The sequence below is a fragment of the Phyllobates terribilis genome, unplaced genomic scaffold (genome assembly GCF_046119375.1).
Source record: "Phyllobates terribilis strain yellow unplaced genomic scaffold, ASM4611937v1 Scaffold_11__3_contigs__length_659146591, whole genome shotgun sequence".
NCBI classification, from domain to species: Eukaryota; Metazoa; Chordata; class Amphibia; order Anura; family Dendrobatidae; genus Phyllobates; species Phyllobates terribilis.
Genome location: NW_027362771.1, coordinates 282,743,421 through 282,764,456, shown reverse-complemented (window position 1 = coordinate 282,764,456; position 21,036 = coordinate 282,743,421). Strand labels below are relative to the sequence as shown.

The 21,036-nt window shown below is 40.4% G+C and overlaps 1 protein-coding gene across 2 annotated transcripts in view; it reads left to right on the top strand.

The window, feature by feature from the left end:
- CDC123 (cell division cycle 123) overlaps positions 1–17,092 on the top strand; it is a 143,113-nt gene extending 126,021 nt beyond the window's left edge. For both annotated transcript variants that reach the window (XM_073652384.1, XM_073652383.1), the window contains 4 exons: positions 1,373–1,401; positions 9,362–9,478; positions 15,159–15,296; positions 16,808–17,092. In XM_073652384.1, the coding sequence (XP_073508485.1) occupies positions 1,373–1,401; positions 9,362–9,478; positions 15,159–15,296; positions 16,808–16,843 (320 nt within the window). In that variant the 3' untranslated portion in view covers positions 16,844–17,092. The remainder of the gene's footprint in view (positions 1–1,372; positions 1,402–9,361; positions 9,479–15,158; positions 15,297–16,807) is intronic.
- The last annotated feature ends 3,944 nt before the right edge of the window (positions 17,093–21,036 follow it).

The window sequence follows — 21,036 nt, the reverse complement described above, 5'->3', positions numbered from 1 at the left end:
CTAACTCCTGTGCCCGTGCCATCCCTGGGATGTAACTGTATGGAGGATTGCGGGAAAGCACTTGTAATCTGGACGTTCAGTTGGCATTTGGCATGAAGTGATTAATTTTCACTGACAAGTAATATTCTTGCAAATTGGTATTGCCACCCCACCCATATTAACTGGATTTTTAAGTTTTATTCATTGGACATTTGAACCTCCATAGCTAATCTGTACACAAAATTTTGGCGGAAAATGGGATTGTGTCTTATAGTACGGATGTATGGCTGTGGATGGTGAGGGAGGAGCGGCAATGGCGGAGGAGCGGGGTCACAGAGGCAGGAGCCGCCCGCTGCGGCTAACACTGTGCCCTCTGTTAAAGAAAATGAATATTCACTGCTCAACATGCCCATAGTCTCTCCCACCTCTATGCACGGAAGCCAGCAGTGGGAGGGACTATGGGAGTGTTGAGCAGTGAATATTTATACCCTTTAGTAGCGGTGATAGCCGCGGCTCCTGCAGCTGCTCGGCGAACAGTATGCCCGCTATTAAAGAGCATGAATATTCACTGCTCTCCACTCCCATGGGGAGCAGTGAATATTACGGCAGCTGTCCTCAGCGTGTGAGGGCGCATGGCAGTGATGTCATGCGCTGCTTACAAGCTGATGTCAGCTGCTGGCATCAGAACAGAACGCCACTGGAGCAGAGGGAAGGTGAGTAGAATCCTTTATTATTTTTATGTGTGCTGCGTGAGAGGGTCATGTATGCCCGGATGAGGGGGTGCCATATATAGCCGGATGGGGATGGGAGGGTGCCATATATACTAGGATGGGGGGGGGCATGTATAACAGGATGGAGGGCCATTTATACCAGGATGGGGATAGGGGTCATATATACCAAGGTGGGGATAGGTGCCATGTATACTAGGACGGGAATAGGGGACCATGTACACCAAGATGGGGACGGGGGACTATGAATACCAGGATGGGGGGCCATGTATACCAGGATGGGGATGGGGGCCACATATATCAGGATGGGGGGGCATATATACCAGGATGGGGGGATATTAGTTCAGAATTGGGAGACATTTCCACTATAACAGTGTCAACGGCAGACCCCCCTCCCATAACAGTGCATCATGGCCACATTTTTTGCTTAAATTTTTTCTATTTTCCTCCTCTGAAACCTAGGTGTGTCTTATGGCCCGGTGCATCTTACAGTCTGAAAAATACGGTACTTCTTAGCCCGTTTTTTGCTTCAGCTGCATGAAATTTTGGTCTTATTGTTTATAAAAATGTGTATAGACATTTGACTTTTAAACCAAATACATTCTTTTATTACATCTATGTATATCACTGCTAAGTACATTTAACCACTGTTTTCTGTCTTTTAGTTGTTTTCGACATATACAAAGACAGTGAGGTAAGTTAATTGTATATGTATTCATCTAAAAAATGAGACCTGAGCTTCTAGATAAATTTTTGCAGCATGCTTTCACCTATTGGGCAATAGAATATTAATAAAATTGAAGGCGTCCACAGAGTTCTTTGGGAGAATGGGTATGTCCCTTATTCTTTTTGTCAAAAGCGCATTTCAAATCTGGCATCTATTTGTTCGATAAGTCCTTAGCTTAACTTTTGTTATTTAAAAAGTTATTCCCAAGATCACAATGTGGTCTTATAATAATGGACACATATATTTATTCATTTGTGCCAATAATTTGGAAATCTGCCCTGTTTTGCACCCCATCCTGATATAACCCTCCATTGTTTATTAAACTCCAGTTGTTTTTGGAACCATCCTCTAGTAGTTCAAATAACCCTGGTCGATCATGCGCAGTGCAGTTTTTCTCATCTGGCTTTCTGCCAGCATAGCTATACTTCTATGATCAGAGTTGATGTCATGGAAAGGGGCAGAGTCTCCATCCCAATGCAGAGAGCTCATATGAGGAAGCCACGGTGGGTGTGCCAGTGTGCTGGTAACTAAGAGGAGTGACATAACAAAGAATGGGCTGTATCCAGGGGGCTGAGAGGAGAGATATACTGCATGATAGGTCTCTGAAAACAGGGTTTGAAAGGGGGATATAATGCAAGAAGTGACTCTGCATACAGAGGATAGAAAGGAGGGGGCTTTGCATAGAGGGGTTGAGATTAGTTGCTCTGTGTTTATTGCCTGGTGCTGAGAGATCAGTGATGAGAAAAAGCAAATGCCGCTGTATTGATACATATGACAAAAGATTATCATCTGCCATATGCATCAATAGAGCTGAATTTGCAGTTTCATAAAACTGATGTGTCAGCAGCAGGCAACAAACATAGCTCTGTACTGCTGTTGTGGAGAAGTGTGGGAGAGTTGAGCTCTGCTAGAACCTGCAAATGATGTAAAATCACACTGCAGCTAGAAGATAAAATTGGTCAGACATGGTACTGTAGTAGAGTGTGTACAGAAGCATAAGGTATTTAATAGTACACTTAGATTAGATTGATGGTAATTTTAGGGTGGGGTTAGTCAGCAGCACACAGGAGAGGGAAGGAGGGGCCTGTAGCACTGATGAGAAGCTGCTGGGAAATGTAGTTTTAGCAAATTAGAATAGGACCACCCATTCTGCGATGTGAAGGGAATGCACCGAAGTGCAGATACAGAGCTTAGTCTGTCTGTTACCAATTAGTATGTATTTACTGTGCTTTGTGATAAACCTAGGACAAAGCCATAACATATGAAGGAGTCCTGCTTGTTCCACCTGGCACCTTGGACACCTTGAGGTCGGTCTTAACCCTTCCTTATACAATATCAGGGGGGTTTTATACACTCTATGTATCACAAAGAGCTGCGAAAGTCTTCCCAGCTTACTTAGGGATAGCTGCGGTACACATTCCAAAATTGAATCCCACTTCTCCTCCTCTATGCGCCCTATGTCTCCCTCCCATTTTGATTTGGCCTTAATAGGGTATTTATTTATATATGTATGCATTAGGTCTCTATAGACCTCTGAGACCACCCCTTTGGTTCCTCCCTCCCACAAATGTATTCCACTAGTATATCTCTCTGAACTGTCTTAATAACCGATTTACTCTGTTTAACATACGCATGTTTGATCTGTCTATGTTGGAAGCTACATATGGTGGGCATCGCATATTCTCAAATGTTCTGAAGACATTTTGCTCCAGCAGCTGGTAAACATATTGAATGCCCATTTTATCAAATTCAGGCAGTTTATCATTTTGCAAAATGGGGGAAAAAGTTGTTAGATATTCCATCCACCTAATTTTTTTAATTCCTTCCCATACCTTATGCACTAGTGCTAGTGTTGGGTACATCGATCCTAACCTTCTAAAGCTTCCCACCTCTAGACCCTGCACTAGTGGATTTCTTCCAGTCACCCTGGTCAGTACTCTCTGCACAGATCATTCCCCTCCAATTTTACTCCACCTGCTCAGCTGTTGGCTCTGAGCAAATAGGTAATAGAGCAAAGGATTCGGTAGCGCCAGCCCTCCTCCATCCTTAGGCCTCTGCAAAACTTCTGCCTGAATCCACGGTTGCCTTTTCCACCACACCAGATCCCTAAATATAGATTTTTTTCTGCGAAACCTCTTTTTTGGTAGCCACACGGGAGCATTGTGCAGCCTGTACAGTAATTTTGGCATCAAGACCATTTTGATCAAATTTATCCTCCCTGCTACCGACAGGTGAAGTCTACACCAGGCCCCCGTCTTGCCTCTAAAACTCTCCAGCAGTGGATTTATATTCAGATCTACATATTTTGATAGTGGAAGTGTCACCTGTATCCCCAGGTACTTGAACTGTTTTACTATTGCCAGTTGTGCCCCTTCTCTTGCCACAAACAGGTCCTCCCCCTCCCCATCTACCGCCATCATATTTTGACTTATCCCAGTTGATCTCTAGACCAGATAGTGTCCCAAATTTCTTGATAAGATTCATTGCACCTTCCAAAGATTTCCCTGAGTCCTCCAAAAAAAGTAATACGTCGTCCGCATATAACGCTATCTTTTCTTCCACTGTACCATACCTAAATCCGTGCACCGAGGTCGCTTTTCTGATTATCTCTGCCAATGGTTCCACCACCAGCGCAACTAGCTGAGGGGACAGCGGACACCCCTGCCTCGTTTCCCTATGTAAGGTAAACTCTCTGGTGACCTCCCCATTGACTGTGATCTTAGCAGTCGGAGAGGTATAAAACAGCCGCACCCATGAGGTATAGACCGGTCCAAATCCCATATGCTCCATCACTTTCCATAAATAGTTCTATTCTGTGCTGTCGAACGCTTTACGCGCGTCTAATGAGACCACCATGACCTGCGTTATCCGACGGCAGCTGCAAATTGAGATACAATCTTCTCAGATTAATTGCCGTAGACATATTCGGCATGAAACCGGACTGATCAGGGTGTATTACCGTCCGGATCACACTCGCCAACCGGCTTGACAAGATTTTTGCCAATATTTTGACATCTGCCGTCAGCAAGGATATGTGCCCATTGGACTCGACAAACCTCATATCTTTACCTTCTTTACGGATCACGACTACTATGGCCCCCCTCATGGATAGCGGCAGTGAAACCCCCCCCCAATGCCTCATCGAAAACTTTTTTCAGTTTAGGGGCTATTACTTCAACCAATTGCTTGTATACCTCGCTCGGGATACCATCCGCCCCTGGAGTCTTGTCATTCACCATGGCCACTATAGCCTTTTCAATCTCTTCCATTGTAATGGGTTCCTCCAGTCTCCGCCTGTCGCTCTCACTGATGCAGGGTAAAGTTGCTTCTTTTAAAAACTCCTCTATATCTTCTGCTGTAGCTCGTGTATTAGAGGCATATAGGTGCATGTAAAATTCTCTAAACATCTCCAATATCTCTGCTGTTCTGGTTATCTTTGGTCTTGCAATATTGTGTAAATGATTGTACTTGTAATACCCAAATACAGTGTTCAACCCTCTACTTATTTCTTGGGTCCTATCATGCATGTTCAGCATATGATCCAACGCACAATAATGTAAACCTTGCAGTAAGGTGATAATTTGCTTTTAGTCTTTTTCTTAGATGCCTGTTTCATAACACTAAACCATGAAATGCTGATTTGACTTGTGATGAATGAAAGTGTTCTTTAATCATCACAGCAGCACGTATTTAAATTGAACAACTAGTTCTCGTTTATGTGACATATTTTTCGTTTTGTTGTTAATGTTTACTCAAGAATTTTTTCCTAACATCCTGGGTGTTTTATTAACGTAATTTCAGATTTCTGTAAGTGATTCATTCATCTTGATTAGTAGTGATAACATTTTAACAAGGTTCAATTTACATTGTAGAATGACCTCGATCCACTAATATAAGTAGGGCCAATTTCATTTAGGTTTTTTTTTTTTTTTAATCAAAAGTGGTTTGGATGTCCTGCAAAAGTTAGACTGCAAATGTTATATTTTAGTAAAAATTATCTAATCTAACATGAAAAACTGACTTAAAGGGAATCTGTCACCCCCTGGGACTTATCTGACCTACTAATATGGGCATAAAGGTGATAGAACTGTAAATCTATTCCTACCTGTATGCCTCATATTAGAGGTCTAGTTTCTGTGAAATTTCTTTTTAATAATTCAGGTGTCTGATGAATCCCTGTCTCCTTTGTTGATTATAATGTTTCCCCCCCTCCCCTGCACGTCATAATGCCCTGTGACGTACAGTTGCAGTGGCCAAATCCCGCTCCTGCGCACTTCACTTTTTAGGCAAGGCGCACGTCTTCCTCCCTTCTGTGTTCATTGTACAGCAGGGATCTTGTGCACAGGCGCCGGCGAGTCAATTTGACTTCCGCTGCAGTGACCTCCGGCATGCGCAACACTACACTGTATATATACACATGTATACATATATACTTATAGTCCTGACAATGCCGGGGGAGGTGGGGAGAGAATCTTAGCGTTGCGCATGCCGGAGGTCACTGGAGCGGAAGTCACAGTGACTCACCTGCGCACAAGATCCCTGCCGTACAATGAACATAGAAGGGAGGAAGACTTGCGCCTTGCCTAAAAAGTGAAGTGCGTGGGATTTGGCCTCCGCAACTGCACTTCACAGGGCACTATGATGTGCAGAGGAGGGGGGAAACATTATAATTAACAAAGGAAGCGGGGACTTTTTGCGGGCCCAAGGCATCAGACACCTGAATTAATAAAAAAACATTTCACAGCAACTAGACCTCTACTATGCGCGTACAGGTAGGTATAGATTTACATTTCTATCACCTGTATGCCCATATTAGTAGGTCAGATAAGTCCCAGGGGGTGACAGATTTCCTTTAATAAAAAAAAATATTGTTCTATTATGTGTATGCAGTTCATATGCAGAATTAAGTGCTTTCATGGTTTCAACCTTTAGTTATTGGTTAGCCAGTGTCGGGGATAAAGGCGATAGCTGCAAGACTAGATTAAACACAGAGTTTAGAATTTTATATAGGTTTGCATAGTAGATGTAGTCAACATAGTAGAAGTAATTTAATGGACCTAGAAATAAATGGTGAACAAAATATAACTTTGTCCCCACTGACAAAATTTTCTACAAGCGCACCTGTCAGCAGGATTGTGCTCAGTAAGTCACATACACTGTCAGGGGGGTGCCGCTACACTGAGTAAAATGATACCTTTGTTGATGAAATCCATCCAGTGGTTCTTTTATAATCTTTATTTTCATTTCTGACATAATGATATGTTCTTGCTTCGGAGCGTGTCTTTGGGGAGGGGCTTTATCTGGTGCTCTGCTTATGTATTTATATCTGTGCCTTCTGACAGGTCACTGTGGTTTCAGTGACCTGCCTACTATTTTTTAAATACTGCCTGTGTCTGTGCCAAAGTGAAATTTACAAACCCCAAAATGGCCCCTGCGCATGTGGAGTAACATCTTTCGGTCACCGAGAGATCATAGAATCATAGAATCATAGAATGGTTGAGTTGGAAGGGACCTCCTGGGTCATCTGGTCCAACCCCCTGCTCAAAGCAGGATTCACTAGATCATCTCAGACAGATGTCTGTCCAGCCTCTGTTTGAAGACGTCCATTGAAGGGGAACTCGCCACCTCTGGTGGCAGCCTGTTCCACTCATTAATCACCCTAACTGTCAAAAAGTTTTTTCTAATATCTAATCTGTGTCTCCTCCCATTTAGTTTCATCCCATTGCTTCTAGTCTTTCCTTGTGCAAATGAGAATAAAGATGATCCTTCTACAATGTGACAGCCCTTGACATATTTGTAGACAGCTATTAAGTCTCCTCTCAGTCTTCTTTTTTGCAAGCTAAACATTCCCAAATCCTGCAACCGTTCCTCATAGGACATGGTTTGCAGACCAGTCACCATTCTGGTCGCTCTTCTCTGAACTTGCTCCAGTTTGTCTGTCTTTTTTAAAATGTGGTGCCCAAAACTGTACACAGTATTCCAGATGAGGTCTGACCAAAGAGGAGTAAAGACCGATAATGACTTCACGTGATCTAGACTGTATGCTTCTGTTAATACATCCCAGAATTGTATTTGCCTTTTTTGCTGCTGCATCACACTGTTGACTCATGTTTAGTCTATGATCTATTAGTATACCAAGTCTTTTTCACATGTACTGTTGCTTAGCTCTATTCCTCCCATTCTGTATATGCTTTTTTCATTTTTATTGCCCAGATGTAGTACTTTGCATTTTTCCCTGTTAAAAACCATTCTGTTGGTTGCTGCCCACTGCTCCAGTTTATTTAGGTCTTTTTGAATCCTCTCTCTCTCTTCTCTAGTATTAGCTATCCCTCCTAGCTTTGTGTCATCAGCAAATTTAATCAGTTTACCCTCAATTCCTTCATCTAAATCATTGATAAAGATGTTGAACAATATGCTACTGTGCACGTGCGGGTGCCATTTTGCTGGAGGAAAAAGAATTTGCCTGCAGTAATATGACGCCTCTCTCGGCAACCGAGAAATGCTAAGGCGCAAATACGGGTGGCGGGGGCCATATTGCTGCAGGCAAATTTCATTTTCTTCCAGCAACATGGCGCTGCTAGCGGCGCTTGCGCAGTAGCATCTTTCGGCAAGTGATAGATGCAACTTCGCACATGTGTGTGGCGGGAGCCATTTTGTGGGATGTAAATTTCACTTTGGCACAGAAATTACACAGGCAGCATTTAAAATAGTAGGCAGGTCACTGAAAGCACAGTGACATGTCGGAGGCCAGAGCTAGGCATACATAATGAGAGCACCAGCTACAGTCCCTCCCAAAGGCCACCCCGAAGTTCGAACATATCATTATGGCAGGGATGAAAGTAAAGATTATAAAAGAACCACTTGACGGATTTCATCAACAAAGGCATCATTTTACTCTGTAAACTACATACATTGTCAGGTGGGCGCCGTTACACTAAGCACAATCCTGCTGACAGGTGCGCTTTAAACATAGTCTTGTAGAAATTATGCAGATGATACAGAGGAAAGTTTCCTGTTGATTATTTCTATTTTCTTGCTGTCTTTCCCTGCTTGTTGTTTCCCACCTCCTTCCCTTCCTTTCCTTTCTAAGGCCGAGTGATGGCAACTTCTTTGTATCACTCAGGACTCCTGTGTGCAATAGAAAAGCCCGGCTCATTGATACAGCTCACCCATGTCTGCAGTATTGAATAACCTGTGCATTTTTCAGTAAGATTTGGCACTCTTGCACAGCAGATCTGTATCTGTAATATGCTGCCCCTATGTGGTTTTTGACCCAGCAATTGATTTTTTTTGCTTTTACATAATTAAATTCTAAGAACCATAGCTTAACCTTTCAGTCTATGTAGCTGGATGAGTACATGTTATATACAGTTTTAGGTGAATACCCGTGTTTATTATAATGATGGCTTAATCATACACCACAAGCACTTTTTACCTTTTGTGTCCTCCCTATTTCCTCATAGATTGTAAGCTTGTGAGCAGGGCCCTCACTGCTCTTGTATGTGTATGGTATGTGTTACTCTGTGACGTCTGGTATTGTCTGTATGTCACCTCTATTTATAAGGTGCTGCAGAATATGGTTGCCCTATAGAAATAAAATTATTATTGTTAATTTGCAGGTCAGATTGTAATGGCTCTATTAAACAAAAAATACCTCCATCTGTATGGAGCATAATGTAGCAGTATTTTTGTCTTCTTTTTGGATTTGTACAGATTCCAGTATAAAAAAAACACCTTTCTACTAAACCAGGCATAAGGCAATACGGTAGAGGATCAAAATATCTCTTTAAAAAGTTGTGTTACAGCTGTGTATGAAATCGTCTTGATATGGCATTATGCTTGAATCCTAACACTTCAAAGTGCATAAAGTCGTATAACAATATAGAAAACTTTTCAGGATTTACAGTAATGCAGTCCATGCTTTTAGGGCAAGATCTGGCTGATTGATTTTAACCCATTTGGAGAAGTAACAGACTCCTTGCTATTCACTTGGGAAGAGCTGATGAACGGCCGAGTGCCAGGGGACGAGGAGGATATAGAGCAGGTAGGTAATATTGTTATAAAGAACTGTTTTGTTTTTTCAATTGCTGCTTCAAAATGTATTAATAGCTTAATTAATTACTATTATGCATTGTGTGCCAAATTTGTATCATTCGATGGTTAATAATGACTTTCGCTTGGAAAGGTTTTTAACCCCTTTACAACCCAAGGCTGTTTGCACATTAATGACCAGGCCAATTTTTCCAATTCTGACCACTGTCACTTTATGAGGTAATTACTCTGGAACGCTTCAACGGATCCCCCTGAGTCTATTGTTTTTTCGTGACATATTGTACTTCATGATTGTGATAAAATTTCTTCAATATCACTTGTGTTTATTTGTGAAAAAAGAAAGCGGAAATTTGGCGAAAATGTAAATGCAATTTTCAAAATTTTAATTTTTATGCCCTTAACCCCTTAAGCCCCGGAGCATTTTCCGTTTTTGCATTTTCGTTTTTGCTCCCCTTGTTCCCAGAGCCATAGCGTTTTTATTTTTTGGTCAATATGGCCATGTGAGGGCTTATTTTTTGCGGGACGAGTTGTACTTTTCAACGCCATTACTAGTTTTACCATATCCTGTACGGGAAAATGGGAAAAAAATTCCAAGTGCGGTAAAATTGCAAAAAAAGTGCAATACCACAGTTGTTTTTTATTTATTTTTTTTACCACGTTCACTGAATGCTAAAACTGACATGCCCTTCTTATTCTACAGGTCATTACGAGTTCATAGACACCAAACATGTATAGGTTCTTTTATATTTAAGTGGTGGAAAAAAATTCCAAAATTTGTTAAAAAAAAAAAAAAAAAAAAAAAATAGCGCCATTTTCTAAGACCCGTAGCGTCTCCATTTTTCGTGATCTGGGGCTGGTTGATGGCTTATTTTTTGCGTGCCGGGCTGACATTTTTATTGATAACATTTGGGGTAGATCCGATGTTTTGATCGCCTGTTATTGCATTTTATTGCAATTTTGCGGCGACCAAAAAACGAAATTCTGGCGTTTAGAATTTTTTTCTCATTACGCCGTTTACCGATTGGATTAATTCTTTTTATATATTGATAGATCGGGCGATTCTGAACGCGGCGATACCAAATATGTGTATGTGTGGTTTATTTTTTATTATTTTATTTTGAATGGGGCAAAAGGGGGGTGATTTAAACTTTTATATTTTTTTATTTTTTTTTATATTTTTAAAATCTTTTTTTATTTTTTATTTTTGCATGCTTCTATAGTCTCCATAGGAGACTAGAAGCAGCAACTATCCGATCGCCTCTACTACATACAGGGGACGAGCAGGTCCCCTGCATGCAGCAGAAATGGTCCTGTGCTATGAGCGCCGACCACTAGGTGGCGCTCATAGCGACAAGATCATGACAACCACAGGCGTCTGCTGCAGACCCTGGGTTGTCATGCACGCCCATCGGCGACCCGCGATCACGTGACGGGGTCGCCGATGGGCGGGGCTTATGACACGCTACCCGGAAGCGCGCGTTAAATGCTGCTGTCAGAGATTGACAGCGGCATTTAACATGTTAACAGCCGCGGGTGGATCGCGATTCCACCCGCGGCTGTTGCGGGCACATGTCAGCTGTAAGAATCAGCTGACATGTGCCCGGTTCAGTGAGGGCTCAGTGCAGCAGCCCTCACTGAACGGGCAGTACGCAAATATGCGTACTAATACGTCCCCGGTATTTAAGGGGTTAAATCAGAGAGATATGTCACACAAAATAGTTAATAAATAACATTTTCCACATGTCTACTTTACATCAGCACAATTTTGGAACCAAATTTTTTTTTTATTAGGGAGCTATAAGGGTTAAAAGTTCACCAGCGATTTCTCATTTTTCCAACAAAATTTACAAAACCATTTTTTTAGGGACCACATCACATTTGAAGTCACTTTGAGGGGTCCTTATGACAGAAAATACCCAAAAGTGACACCATTCTAAAAACTGCACCCCTCAAGGTGCTCAAAACCACATTCAAGAACTTTATTAACCCTTCAGGTGCTTCACAGGAATTTTTGGAATGTGGAAGAAAAAAAATGAACATTTAACTTTCTTCACAAAAAATGTTACTTTAGAACCAATTTTTTATTTTTGCAGGGGTAACAGGAAAAAATGGACCCCAAAATTTGTTGTGCAATTTCCCCTGAGCATGCAGATACCCCATATGTGGGGAAAAACCACTGTTTGGGCGCACGGCGGGGTTCGGAAGGGAAGGAGCGCCATTTGACTTTTTGATTGTGATGTGCCTAAACAGTGGAAACCCCCCACAAGTGACACCATTTTGGAAACTAGACCCCTCAGGGAACTTATCTAGATGTGTGGTGAGCACCTTGAACCCCCAGATGCTTCACAGAAGTTTATAATATTGAGCCGTAAAAATAAAATTTTCACATTTTTCCCACAAAAATGTATTGCAGCCCCCAATTTTGCATTTTCATGAGGGTAACAGGAGAAATTGCACCATGCAGTTTGTTGTGCTATTTCTCCTTAGTAAGCCGATACCCCATATGTGGGGGAAAACCACTGTTTGGGCGCACGGCTAGGTTCGAAAGGGAAGGAGCGCCATTTGACTTTTTGAATGTAAAATTTGCTTGAATAATTAGCGGATGTGCCCCTGATGTGCCTAAACAGTGGAAAATAAAACTTTTTTTCACAAAAATGTTTTTGCCCCAATTTTTTTATTTTCACAATAAGGAGGAGAAAATGGACCCCAAAACTTTTGTGCAATTTCTCCTGAGTACACCAATACCCCATATGTGGGGAAAATACTGTTTGGGCGCACAGCAGAGTTCAGAAGGGATGGAGCACTGTGTGACTTTTTGAACGCAAAATTGGCTGGAATTGAGAGTGGACGCCATGTCGCGTTTGAAGAGCCCCTGATGTGACTAAATAGTGGAAACCCCCCACAAGTAACCCCATTTTGGAAACTGCACCCCTCAAGGATTTTATCAAGGGGTATAGTGAACAATGAACCCAGAGGTACGACACAGAATTTGATAACATTAGGTCATCATATTGAATAAGTTGTCATTAGTCTTGAGCTCAAGTGCTCGCTACTAGAGTTTGAAACGAGTACTCGGGTATGCACCATGTTTCGCACGTGCTCGAGTGACATGCTCGAGTCCCCGCCCGCATGTTTCACGGTTATTAGACACCCCAAAAAAAACATGCGGGGATCGCTCGTGCATGGCAGGCAATCCCCACAAGGTTTTTTTGGCCGCAAAGCATATGGGGCAGAGACTCGAGCATGTCACTCGAGCACCCGTGATACTTTGTGCATACCCGAGCACCCAATGCAAACTCAAGTAGCGAGCACTTGCGCTCAACACTAGTCACCATATCGTCATCTTTTTTTTTTTTTTTTTTACTTTTGAAAAAAATCCCAACCCTAAGGCGACCGATGCGTCCCTCCTGGCAACCCCAAACAACATATCCATGGGGCCAGGTGACTTCTTCGTCCCAACCCTGGTCTCCCCAAAATTTATCCATGTCTCTCTGATGGTCAAATGGAGCAGATCTGAATCTTTCCAGTCAGGGCCGATACCCTTAGACTAGAATCATATAGAATACAAATCAGTGTCTCTTTGGGTGCCATGCTATCCATCTACTTTCCTGAAGGATGTCTCTCATTCTCATTGTAAAGTCTTTCTGATGCTCCTTGATTCTCTGTCCCAAGTCTGACTGCTACAAAAACACATGTCCCTTCTGCTTCTCTAGGCTCCGCCCCCTGAATGGCAGAACTGCTCTCACCCTCCCCCTCCAAAGCGAAGTGTGCATTAGTGGAGGTACTTTCTCAGGTCGACCCCATCACCTGGGTCTACATGTGAGACTCCCTGTGGTGAAGGCTCCACTGGATCTTCTTTCAACACTTACATAATTGGCCTAGACGATTTTTGAACAATGGTTAAAGACTCCTGAGATACTAATGAGATTAGTGGAATGCTGGACACTTTACAAGTTAAACTAGTGTACATAAACTGACGAGCAAGCAAAACATTAATAAAACACAGCCAGCAATCTCTAATAAAACACAATAAGGTATTTCTCTTGGATTAACAAATCTAATCGTCTGGCTAATTAAGATTTTACGCTGTATCGTCACAGTGGGTTTTCCACTTATGGTTCTCATTAGGTCTGTTTTAAAATCCACAGGATGTCCTATGTACATAAAATTTGTAGGCTGATTCTAATCTTCTCTTTTAACCTTTATAAATGTTGGCTACAATGGTCATGTGTGGCGGCTGGCCAGTAAGTCGTCTCTGCAGAACAATTAAAAGACTTGTAGGGACCACCAGAGTGGCAGAAGTTGGGGAATTAGCAGACAAGCCTTTGTTTTATTTCAGCACTTTCCTTTCCTTTTTTTAGTATTTTATTTTTAATTCTTGAACAACCTCTTGGGACACTATTTACTTGACTAAAATAAGTTTGCAATACTAGGTCTAACCACCACCAAATAATAACATGACACTGGTTCCCCCCCCCCCCCCCCAACACTCCTCTTCCAGTTCTTCCTTATCGGGGTTTGTACTTTCTCTTGCAACCGAACATGTGACAGCTGTAGCTAATCACTGTCCTCAATGTTGACTCATTGGTCATCACTGTGATCAGATTTAATTCCTATCTAGCCAAAGCAAAGTAGAGAGACAGGAAAAGAGCGGCGAATAATGTCGTGTCTGCAGCATGCTTTTCCGCAAGCCCCTTAAAAAGTGAATGTGACAGACATTTTTTAAACAAATCAGCCAACTGTGAATATACCCAGCGAGGGAGCAGATTGAAGAGAATAAAAAATAACTGTAGAAGAAGTTTAAGATTTGTCTTCATTATAAGTGTTATTCCATGAATAAAAAGGACATTGCTTGGTTAGGTCATGCAAAACATAATTTTTCACTTGCAATCTTTGAATAAAAAAATTCTCCACTGAATAGATATTGCTTTTACATACCTGTTGTTGCACCCCCTGCTGATTTGATGACCTTTCAGAACTTCCACCTAATGTACCTTGAGTTGCTTCTAATGTGCATATTCTTATTGGCTGTCCTGCACAATAGCAGTAATCGCGGTGTCATCCATGTACAAGTGTATCTACAAGATGGAACTAGGTTACTGAGCATGTGTAATGATCAGCTCTGTCGGAACCAAAAGGGGGCACTATAACAAGTATGTAAGAGTATTAACTACACCATGTAGACATTTCTTTTAAATTATTTGAGTAGATTGTCAAGTTTGTAGGAATCTAACAAAATAAATATTTATCTTTGACAGTACCTGGATTAGAAAGTACCAGTGAGTAAGAACTCCAAGGTTATGTTTAGTGATGAGCACAAGTTCTCGTTACTCGAATTTACCTAGGGTGCTCGAGTGAGATGTGCAAGTCCCCACGGCCACATGTTTCATGGCTGTTAGACAGCCACAAAACATGCTGGGATTGCCCGTGTTTGTCAGGTAATAACCGCATGCTTTGTGGCTGTCTAACCACTGTGAAACATGAGGCCACAGGGACTCGAACATGTCACTTGTGCACAGTGATACTCTGTGCATACCCGAGCACCCTAGGCAAACTTGATTAACGAGCACGTGCACTCATCACTAGTTATGTTGTCTTCTCAGCAATCTGCTATACTACATTGCAAAACAGTGACCAGTGTATAAACTGCCCTTTTTTGTTCTTAACTCTAGGATTGCCCTATGTTTCGCAATACTACTAGTGAAGTCACAGTCCAACCTAGCCCTTACTTGAGTTACCGATTACCAAAGGATTTTGTTGATCTTTCAACAGGAAAAGATGCACATAAGCTTATTGATTTTCTTAAACTGGTGAGTATATAATTTGATCTATCAGAGTAATTTAAGATTTATTTAATTAAGAACAAGTATTTTTTTATTTTGTTGTCTTGATTAGTTTTAGATTCCTTTAATTTAACTTCTAATAGTCCAGCATTTTTGTTGTACAGAATCACAAGGTAACCTGGAGCCTCACAAAAGCGTAACCTTTACAACTAACCAATTAGGGACACTCTTAATTTAAAGGGGGTTGTCTGGTCTTGAGAGCAGGAGGTCACATGACCATCAGTATGCGATTTGCATACATACGGTCACTTGCCAACTAGACGTGCTCTCTCAGTACAAGTGAATTGAGCAAAGTCAAGCACGTCTAGTCGGAATGTTGCCAGAACTATGCAAATCACATGCTTGTCGTCCCATACTTGCTCTTAATCTTATGTTACTGTATTGCCATGTAAAAGTGATGATTCGAATAAATTCATAGCAGGAGCCATACACCTTAGACTGTCTGACAAACCCGCCGAGCTCAGAATACAGTCTGTGTTTGGGGCTTCCCGACTCTCTCCTGACAGATTTTGTTTGGGTAGATGAGGTTTCAGTGTGTCTAATTTCGGACTGCTCGAGGAGATAAGACGTCATGAGAGGATTCTGGCAGCGGCTCTCTCATAGAGAACTCAGGAGTGCTTGGCAGCGCAAGTACTCTGTATATGCAGGAATGGGGAGAGATGGCTGCAGGCTTAATCAGCTTTCAGCTGACTGCTATCTATTGCTTGTGGAAACCCCTAAGGGTGCTTTTTTTACATTGCGTTCAGGCACATGTTCAGTGGCCCTGTCGGGGTTTACGTCCGAACCCCCCGCAAAACGTGATACGGACGTATGCACCAACGGGGCCATAGACTAGAATTGTGGCGGCAGAGCGAATGTGCATCATTTTCGGGAGAGTACGTCTACTGGAGGTGGACACTCAGACGCTGAGGCTTCTGTAATCACAGGACTTTATTGTCTAAAAAACTTCCTCTACAGAAAAATAAAACAAACCATAAATCACTGTTTAAAAATGTTATATTTTCATCTCTTACTTCAGCTGATATGAGCAGGACGGAAGTAAAGGACAGACTCCTATTAAAATCAATATAGTGTGCAGCAATAATTTTACCAAGCAGCCTAGAGACATTATTTTTAATTCTAGATTATAAACTTGAATTTGCTCACTTTTGTTAACTGGAGATGTTCTATATTTTTTAGCTTATAAATGGTTCATACTTTTCTCTGTCTCATTCCCCATTTATCATTTCCATAAAACAACATTTCAATAAATTATTTCAATGAGCTATTAACTGCTGTGCATCTCTTTCGAAGTTCTCTGTAATAAACTGTACAATACAAAGCGGAATCCTGGCAGGCCACAGACGCGGCAATAAAATATATCAATTCAACTGCCAGATTATTTAGTTTCTGTACTGACCTAAAAATTGCAGTTTTAACAAATGGAAATGTGTTTTGTCAGCAGTAAATAGTAATTACAAATACTTTTTTTGTGACAGAAACGGAATCAACAAGAAGAGGACTCTGATGATTAGTTTAATTCTTAATCCTCAATTAGATCGCCTTTAGATGTCCTGTATGTGACCTTGTCATTCACAGATACTAAGGATCTATCATTGTCCAAAATTATGCTGCAAAGATAAGCAACACTTCCAGGATCAGTAGTTTTTTTATTAAAAGTGTTTTGTCTTCAGTCTGATGTTTGTTTTATTTTGTATGTAAAATAATGAATTAGGTTTTTTGTATTTTAGTTTTTCATATTAAAGCTTGATTGAAATGAGTAAGAGTGTGCTTACCCTTTTGGCACTTGAAGTTTGTTCCTATCATTTGTTTTCGTAGACAATGGTCTGCAGTTCATATCAGAAATGTTAATTGCCTTCTAGATTTTCCTTACACTTTTTCTTTATCAATAGGTAATATAAATAAATACTTTCATTTCCTTTGTATTTCAAATAAACATTTACAGTCTGTTCTATATGTTGAAAACAGGTTTTGATTCACTCAGGTTTTGAGACAATATCATTTTAGATATCTTTTGTAGCTTGCTGTAAACTTCTGTTCCTGGGATAAGGTTTAATAGTAATTAAAGTACAAGAAATATATATAACCCAGCACCACCTTATAATTAGACATACACCTGTGCCAAAGTCCCTGAGAAATGAATCAGAGAGGAAAAGCAAAGGGTAAAGTAGGCACCAAGCATAGTAAATAATGAAATATAAAGGCAGTGTATAGAAAACATTGTAGAAATTTTATTATAGAAAAGACATACAACACCACTTGGTTAAAAAATGCAGTTAAAAAACATATAAGACAAAAAAAGGACACATAGACAAAAATAACCCCCTAGAGAATTCTAGCATGTGAATCCAGTTAATGCGATATGCATAAAAATACCTATATCAGAGAATATATGGCACAAATATAATGCAAAGTACACTAATCCTGATAGTAGAAGTGAACAGCTATAATAAGCCCTCTAAATAATTAATAAAAATGTTATTATAATATAAATATTATTCGTCAGGAAAAGTCATTATCACACCCAATACCAGTAATTACTGATCAGTGTACTGATCTGCAACCTCCCAGAAATAAATGCATATCTAGCAATTCAATATATTGCAGAGAAGCTGCATACATCAATTGTGAACAAATAAAGAAATACTAACCATATGGATTCACACTAGTGTGCAGGGGATGTCACCAATAAGTAACCCTACACGTTACGCCATTAGATCATGGCTTCCTCAGGGGTATAGAGTAAAAGTCCCAGATACCTCATATATATACACCAAACACCACCACACCAATTTAATCAAACTAAAGAGCAAGTAAATATACAGACCGGACCAAGTTGAAGCGGCTGCCCCTTAATGATAGATCCACTGTGGGAACTACAGAGATGTCCACAATGTTCCACACACCAGGTTTTCTAAGTCATCCTTTCAAGCCTCATTGAGACAGTCATTATGAGATGCATGGCACGTGTGTAGTCTGCGTGCGTACCACGCTGGAACGCATCGCTCTCAGCTGGGTAATCAGGAAGTAATGCAGCCATATGTTATCGCAGTATGCGTGTCTCGCTGGAACGCACCGCCGGATACGCGCAAATCGGAAGTATGCGCCGGAAGAGGAGGCATATTCCCTTCAGCCTGCTTGCGTGTCAGCGAGGAGCGCACAACGGAGGGGACTTAAGTAGCCCCAGACAGTAACGACCAATTGTAAGTATTCTCTGATATAGGCATTTTTATGCACATCACATTAACTGGATTCACATGCTAGAATTCTCTAGGGGGTTATTTTTGTCTATGTGTCCTTTTTTTGTCTTATATGTTTTTTAACTGCATTTTTTAACCAAGTGGTGTTGTATGTCTTTTCTATAATAAACTTTCTACAATGTTTTCTATACACTGCCTTTATATTTCATTATTTACTATGCTTGGTGCCTACTTTACCCTTTGCTTTTCCTCTCTGTTTAATAGTAATTAGTAGTAGTGTTGAGCGCAAGTGCTCGTTACTCAAGTTTGCCTAGGGTGCTCTGGTATGTTCTGAGTATCACGGGTGTTCGAGTCCCCGCGGCCTCATGTTTATCGGCTGTTAGCCACAAAACATGCGGGGATTGCCTGACATACACAGGCAATCCCTGCATGTTTTGTGGCTGTCTAAAAGCCATGAAATATGCGGCCGTGGGGACTCGAAAATGTCACTCGAGCACCCGCGATACTCGGTGCATCCTCGGCAAACTTAAGTAACCAGCACTTGAACTCATCACTGATTAGTAGTTTATAACCTTTCTACAGTCAGTGGTCTCATTCTGTGAGCTGGCGGTGGCCTACCACTTTGTTATTACTCCTAGACCTTTTCACTTCCCAATAACTGCACTTTAATATCTGAGCAGAAATAGGACACATTGACTTGTTGAAATGGTGGCATCTTATGATAGTGCCACTTTGGAAAGCTCTGCAGTTTCAGCCATTTTATTTCTGCTGTTACTCTGGAATTTTTTTGGAAGTGTGCTTGATTTTGTGCAATTGTTAGCAATGGATATGGCTGAAATTGTCAGCCTATTAATAAGAAAGGATGTCCACATACCTTTTTCAACAAATTGTATGCATGCAAATAAATATATTTTACAAATTGTTTGAACTTTTTGTTAAGCTCTGTCAGTGATGATAGGAACATAAAATAACCTTACCCATTGAAATAAAAATGTAGCAATAACAGAATAAGTAATGTAACTTCAAAAAATAAATATTTATGAAAATGCTGACTCATCTAAAAACTACCTTTTTTTTTTAAGTTTCTTTCAATGTTTTTATTATGCTTATTATCGTTATTATTGTGTCTATTTTTAGCATTTAGCAAACTAGTTTATTTTTTTTATTTCAAATCATCATAGTGCTTCTTGTTACTTTTAGGTTTGCATAAGTCTGACATGCAAAACACTAGTTGTTCCTTTACTTCAATAATTGCAAGAATCTTTTAAATGGATTTTCTTTCTACACTCTTAGCTAAGAAGTTCCTCAATGTTCTTATCATTTATTAGCAATAGATTCAATACTATGTGACCATGGCAGATAGTATTCATTTTTCCATCTTGTCTACACATCTGACCAATAGAAATCTTCTTCATCATTTGGAAGTCTTCTTATTTGTGCTTCATATTTATTTCATAATTGTTGGTAGCAAATGCTACATTTGTATTAATCTTGGATAATAATAAACTAAATGTTACATCTCAGGCAATGCAAAATGCATATTTCCCTAGATAAAGTTTTTCATACAAATCTTTCTAAAATATTATTTCTACCTGAAAATTATTGATCTTATTGTTAAACATGCTACATCCATCGGGTCACTTTCACATAGCAATATTTTAATATTATGCATCACGATTTGTAAGTAAAAATGAAAAATGGATTCATGTTCTTCTACAATATTTTTTCTCCGTTAATGTTCAACTATAAGTTTTGGGCCACAACTCTGAATACTGATCAAAATAATGGTACGTGAAAGTGGCCTTAAATAGTATCCATTGTTTCTATAAATCAGAAATACAAAGTAAAGATAAGATACATTTCAATGTTTCTTATTAGATAAAAATGGCTTTTACATATCACACATCTTCATTCCCACCTGTCTCCTATAATGATCCTTTATTACAAATTTAAGGTCTAAAGTGTTCTCTTCTGAGTATGTATCAGCTTACTGAGGGATAACTGAGAGACAGATACTAGAAAACATACTTGAATACATTAGTAGTATCTCTCCCCAGGGCTGCATAGTACTGCTGTATAACGTCCCTCATGTTGCTTATGGAAGTGTGCTACAAAGAGATCAGGAAGTAGGATCTCTACTCTGTATGTTTGTGACAGATCAGAGGAGTTGGTTTCAACCCACTAGCTCAAGGAAAAATGACAATTAGAACAGGCAGAGGAGGAAAACTGGGGAAAAATGCAGCATACACATCATATTTGATGACTTTGTGTTGATAGGATCAGTGTAAAACTACAAGAAACAAATGAAAGTAATAAGTACAACATACAGTATATTTGAGGTACATAGCAATACATTTGATACAGGACACGCAATGTAATTGCACAACATGGTGAATACGCAAATGGCTACAATGGCAGAAGACTAGATAAGAAAACAGGTGGAGCAGAGTAGCTGCATCATACCATATGGTGAGCTCTAAGAAGGGGAACCTAATAACTCACTGACG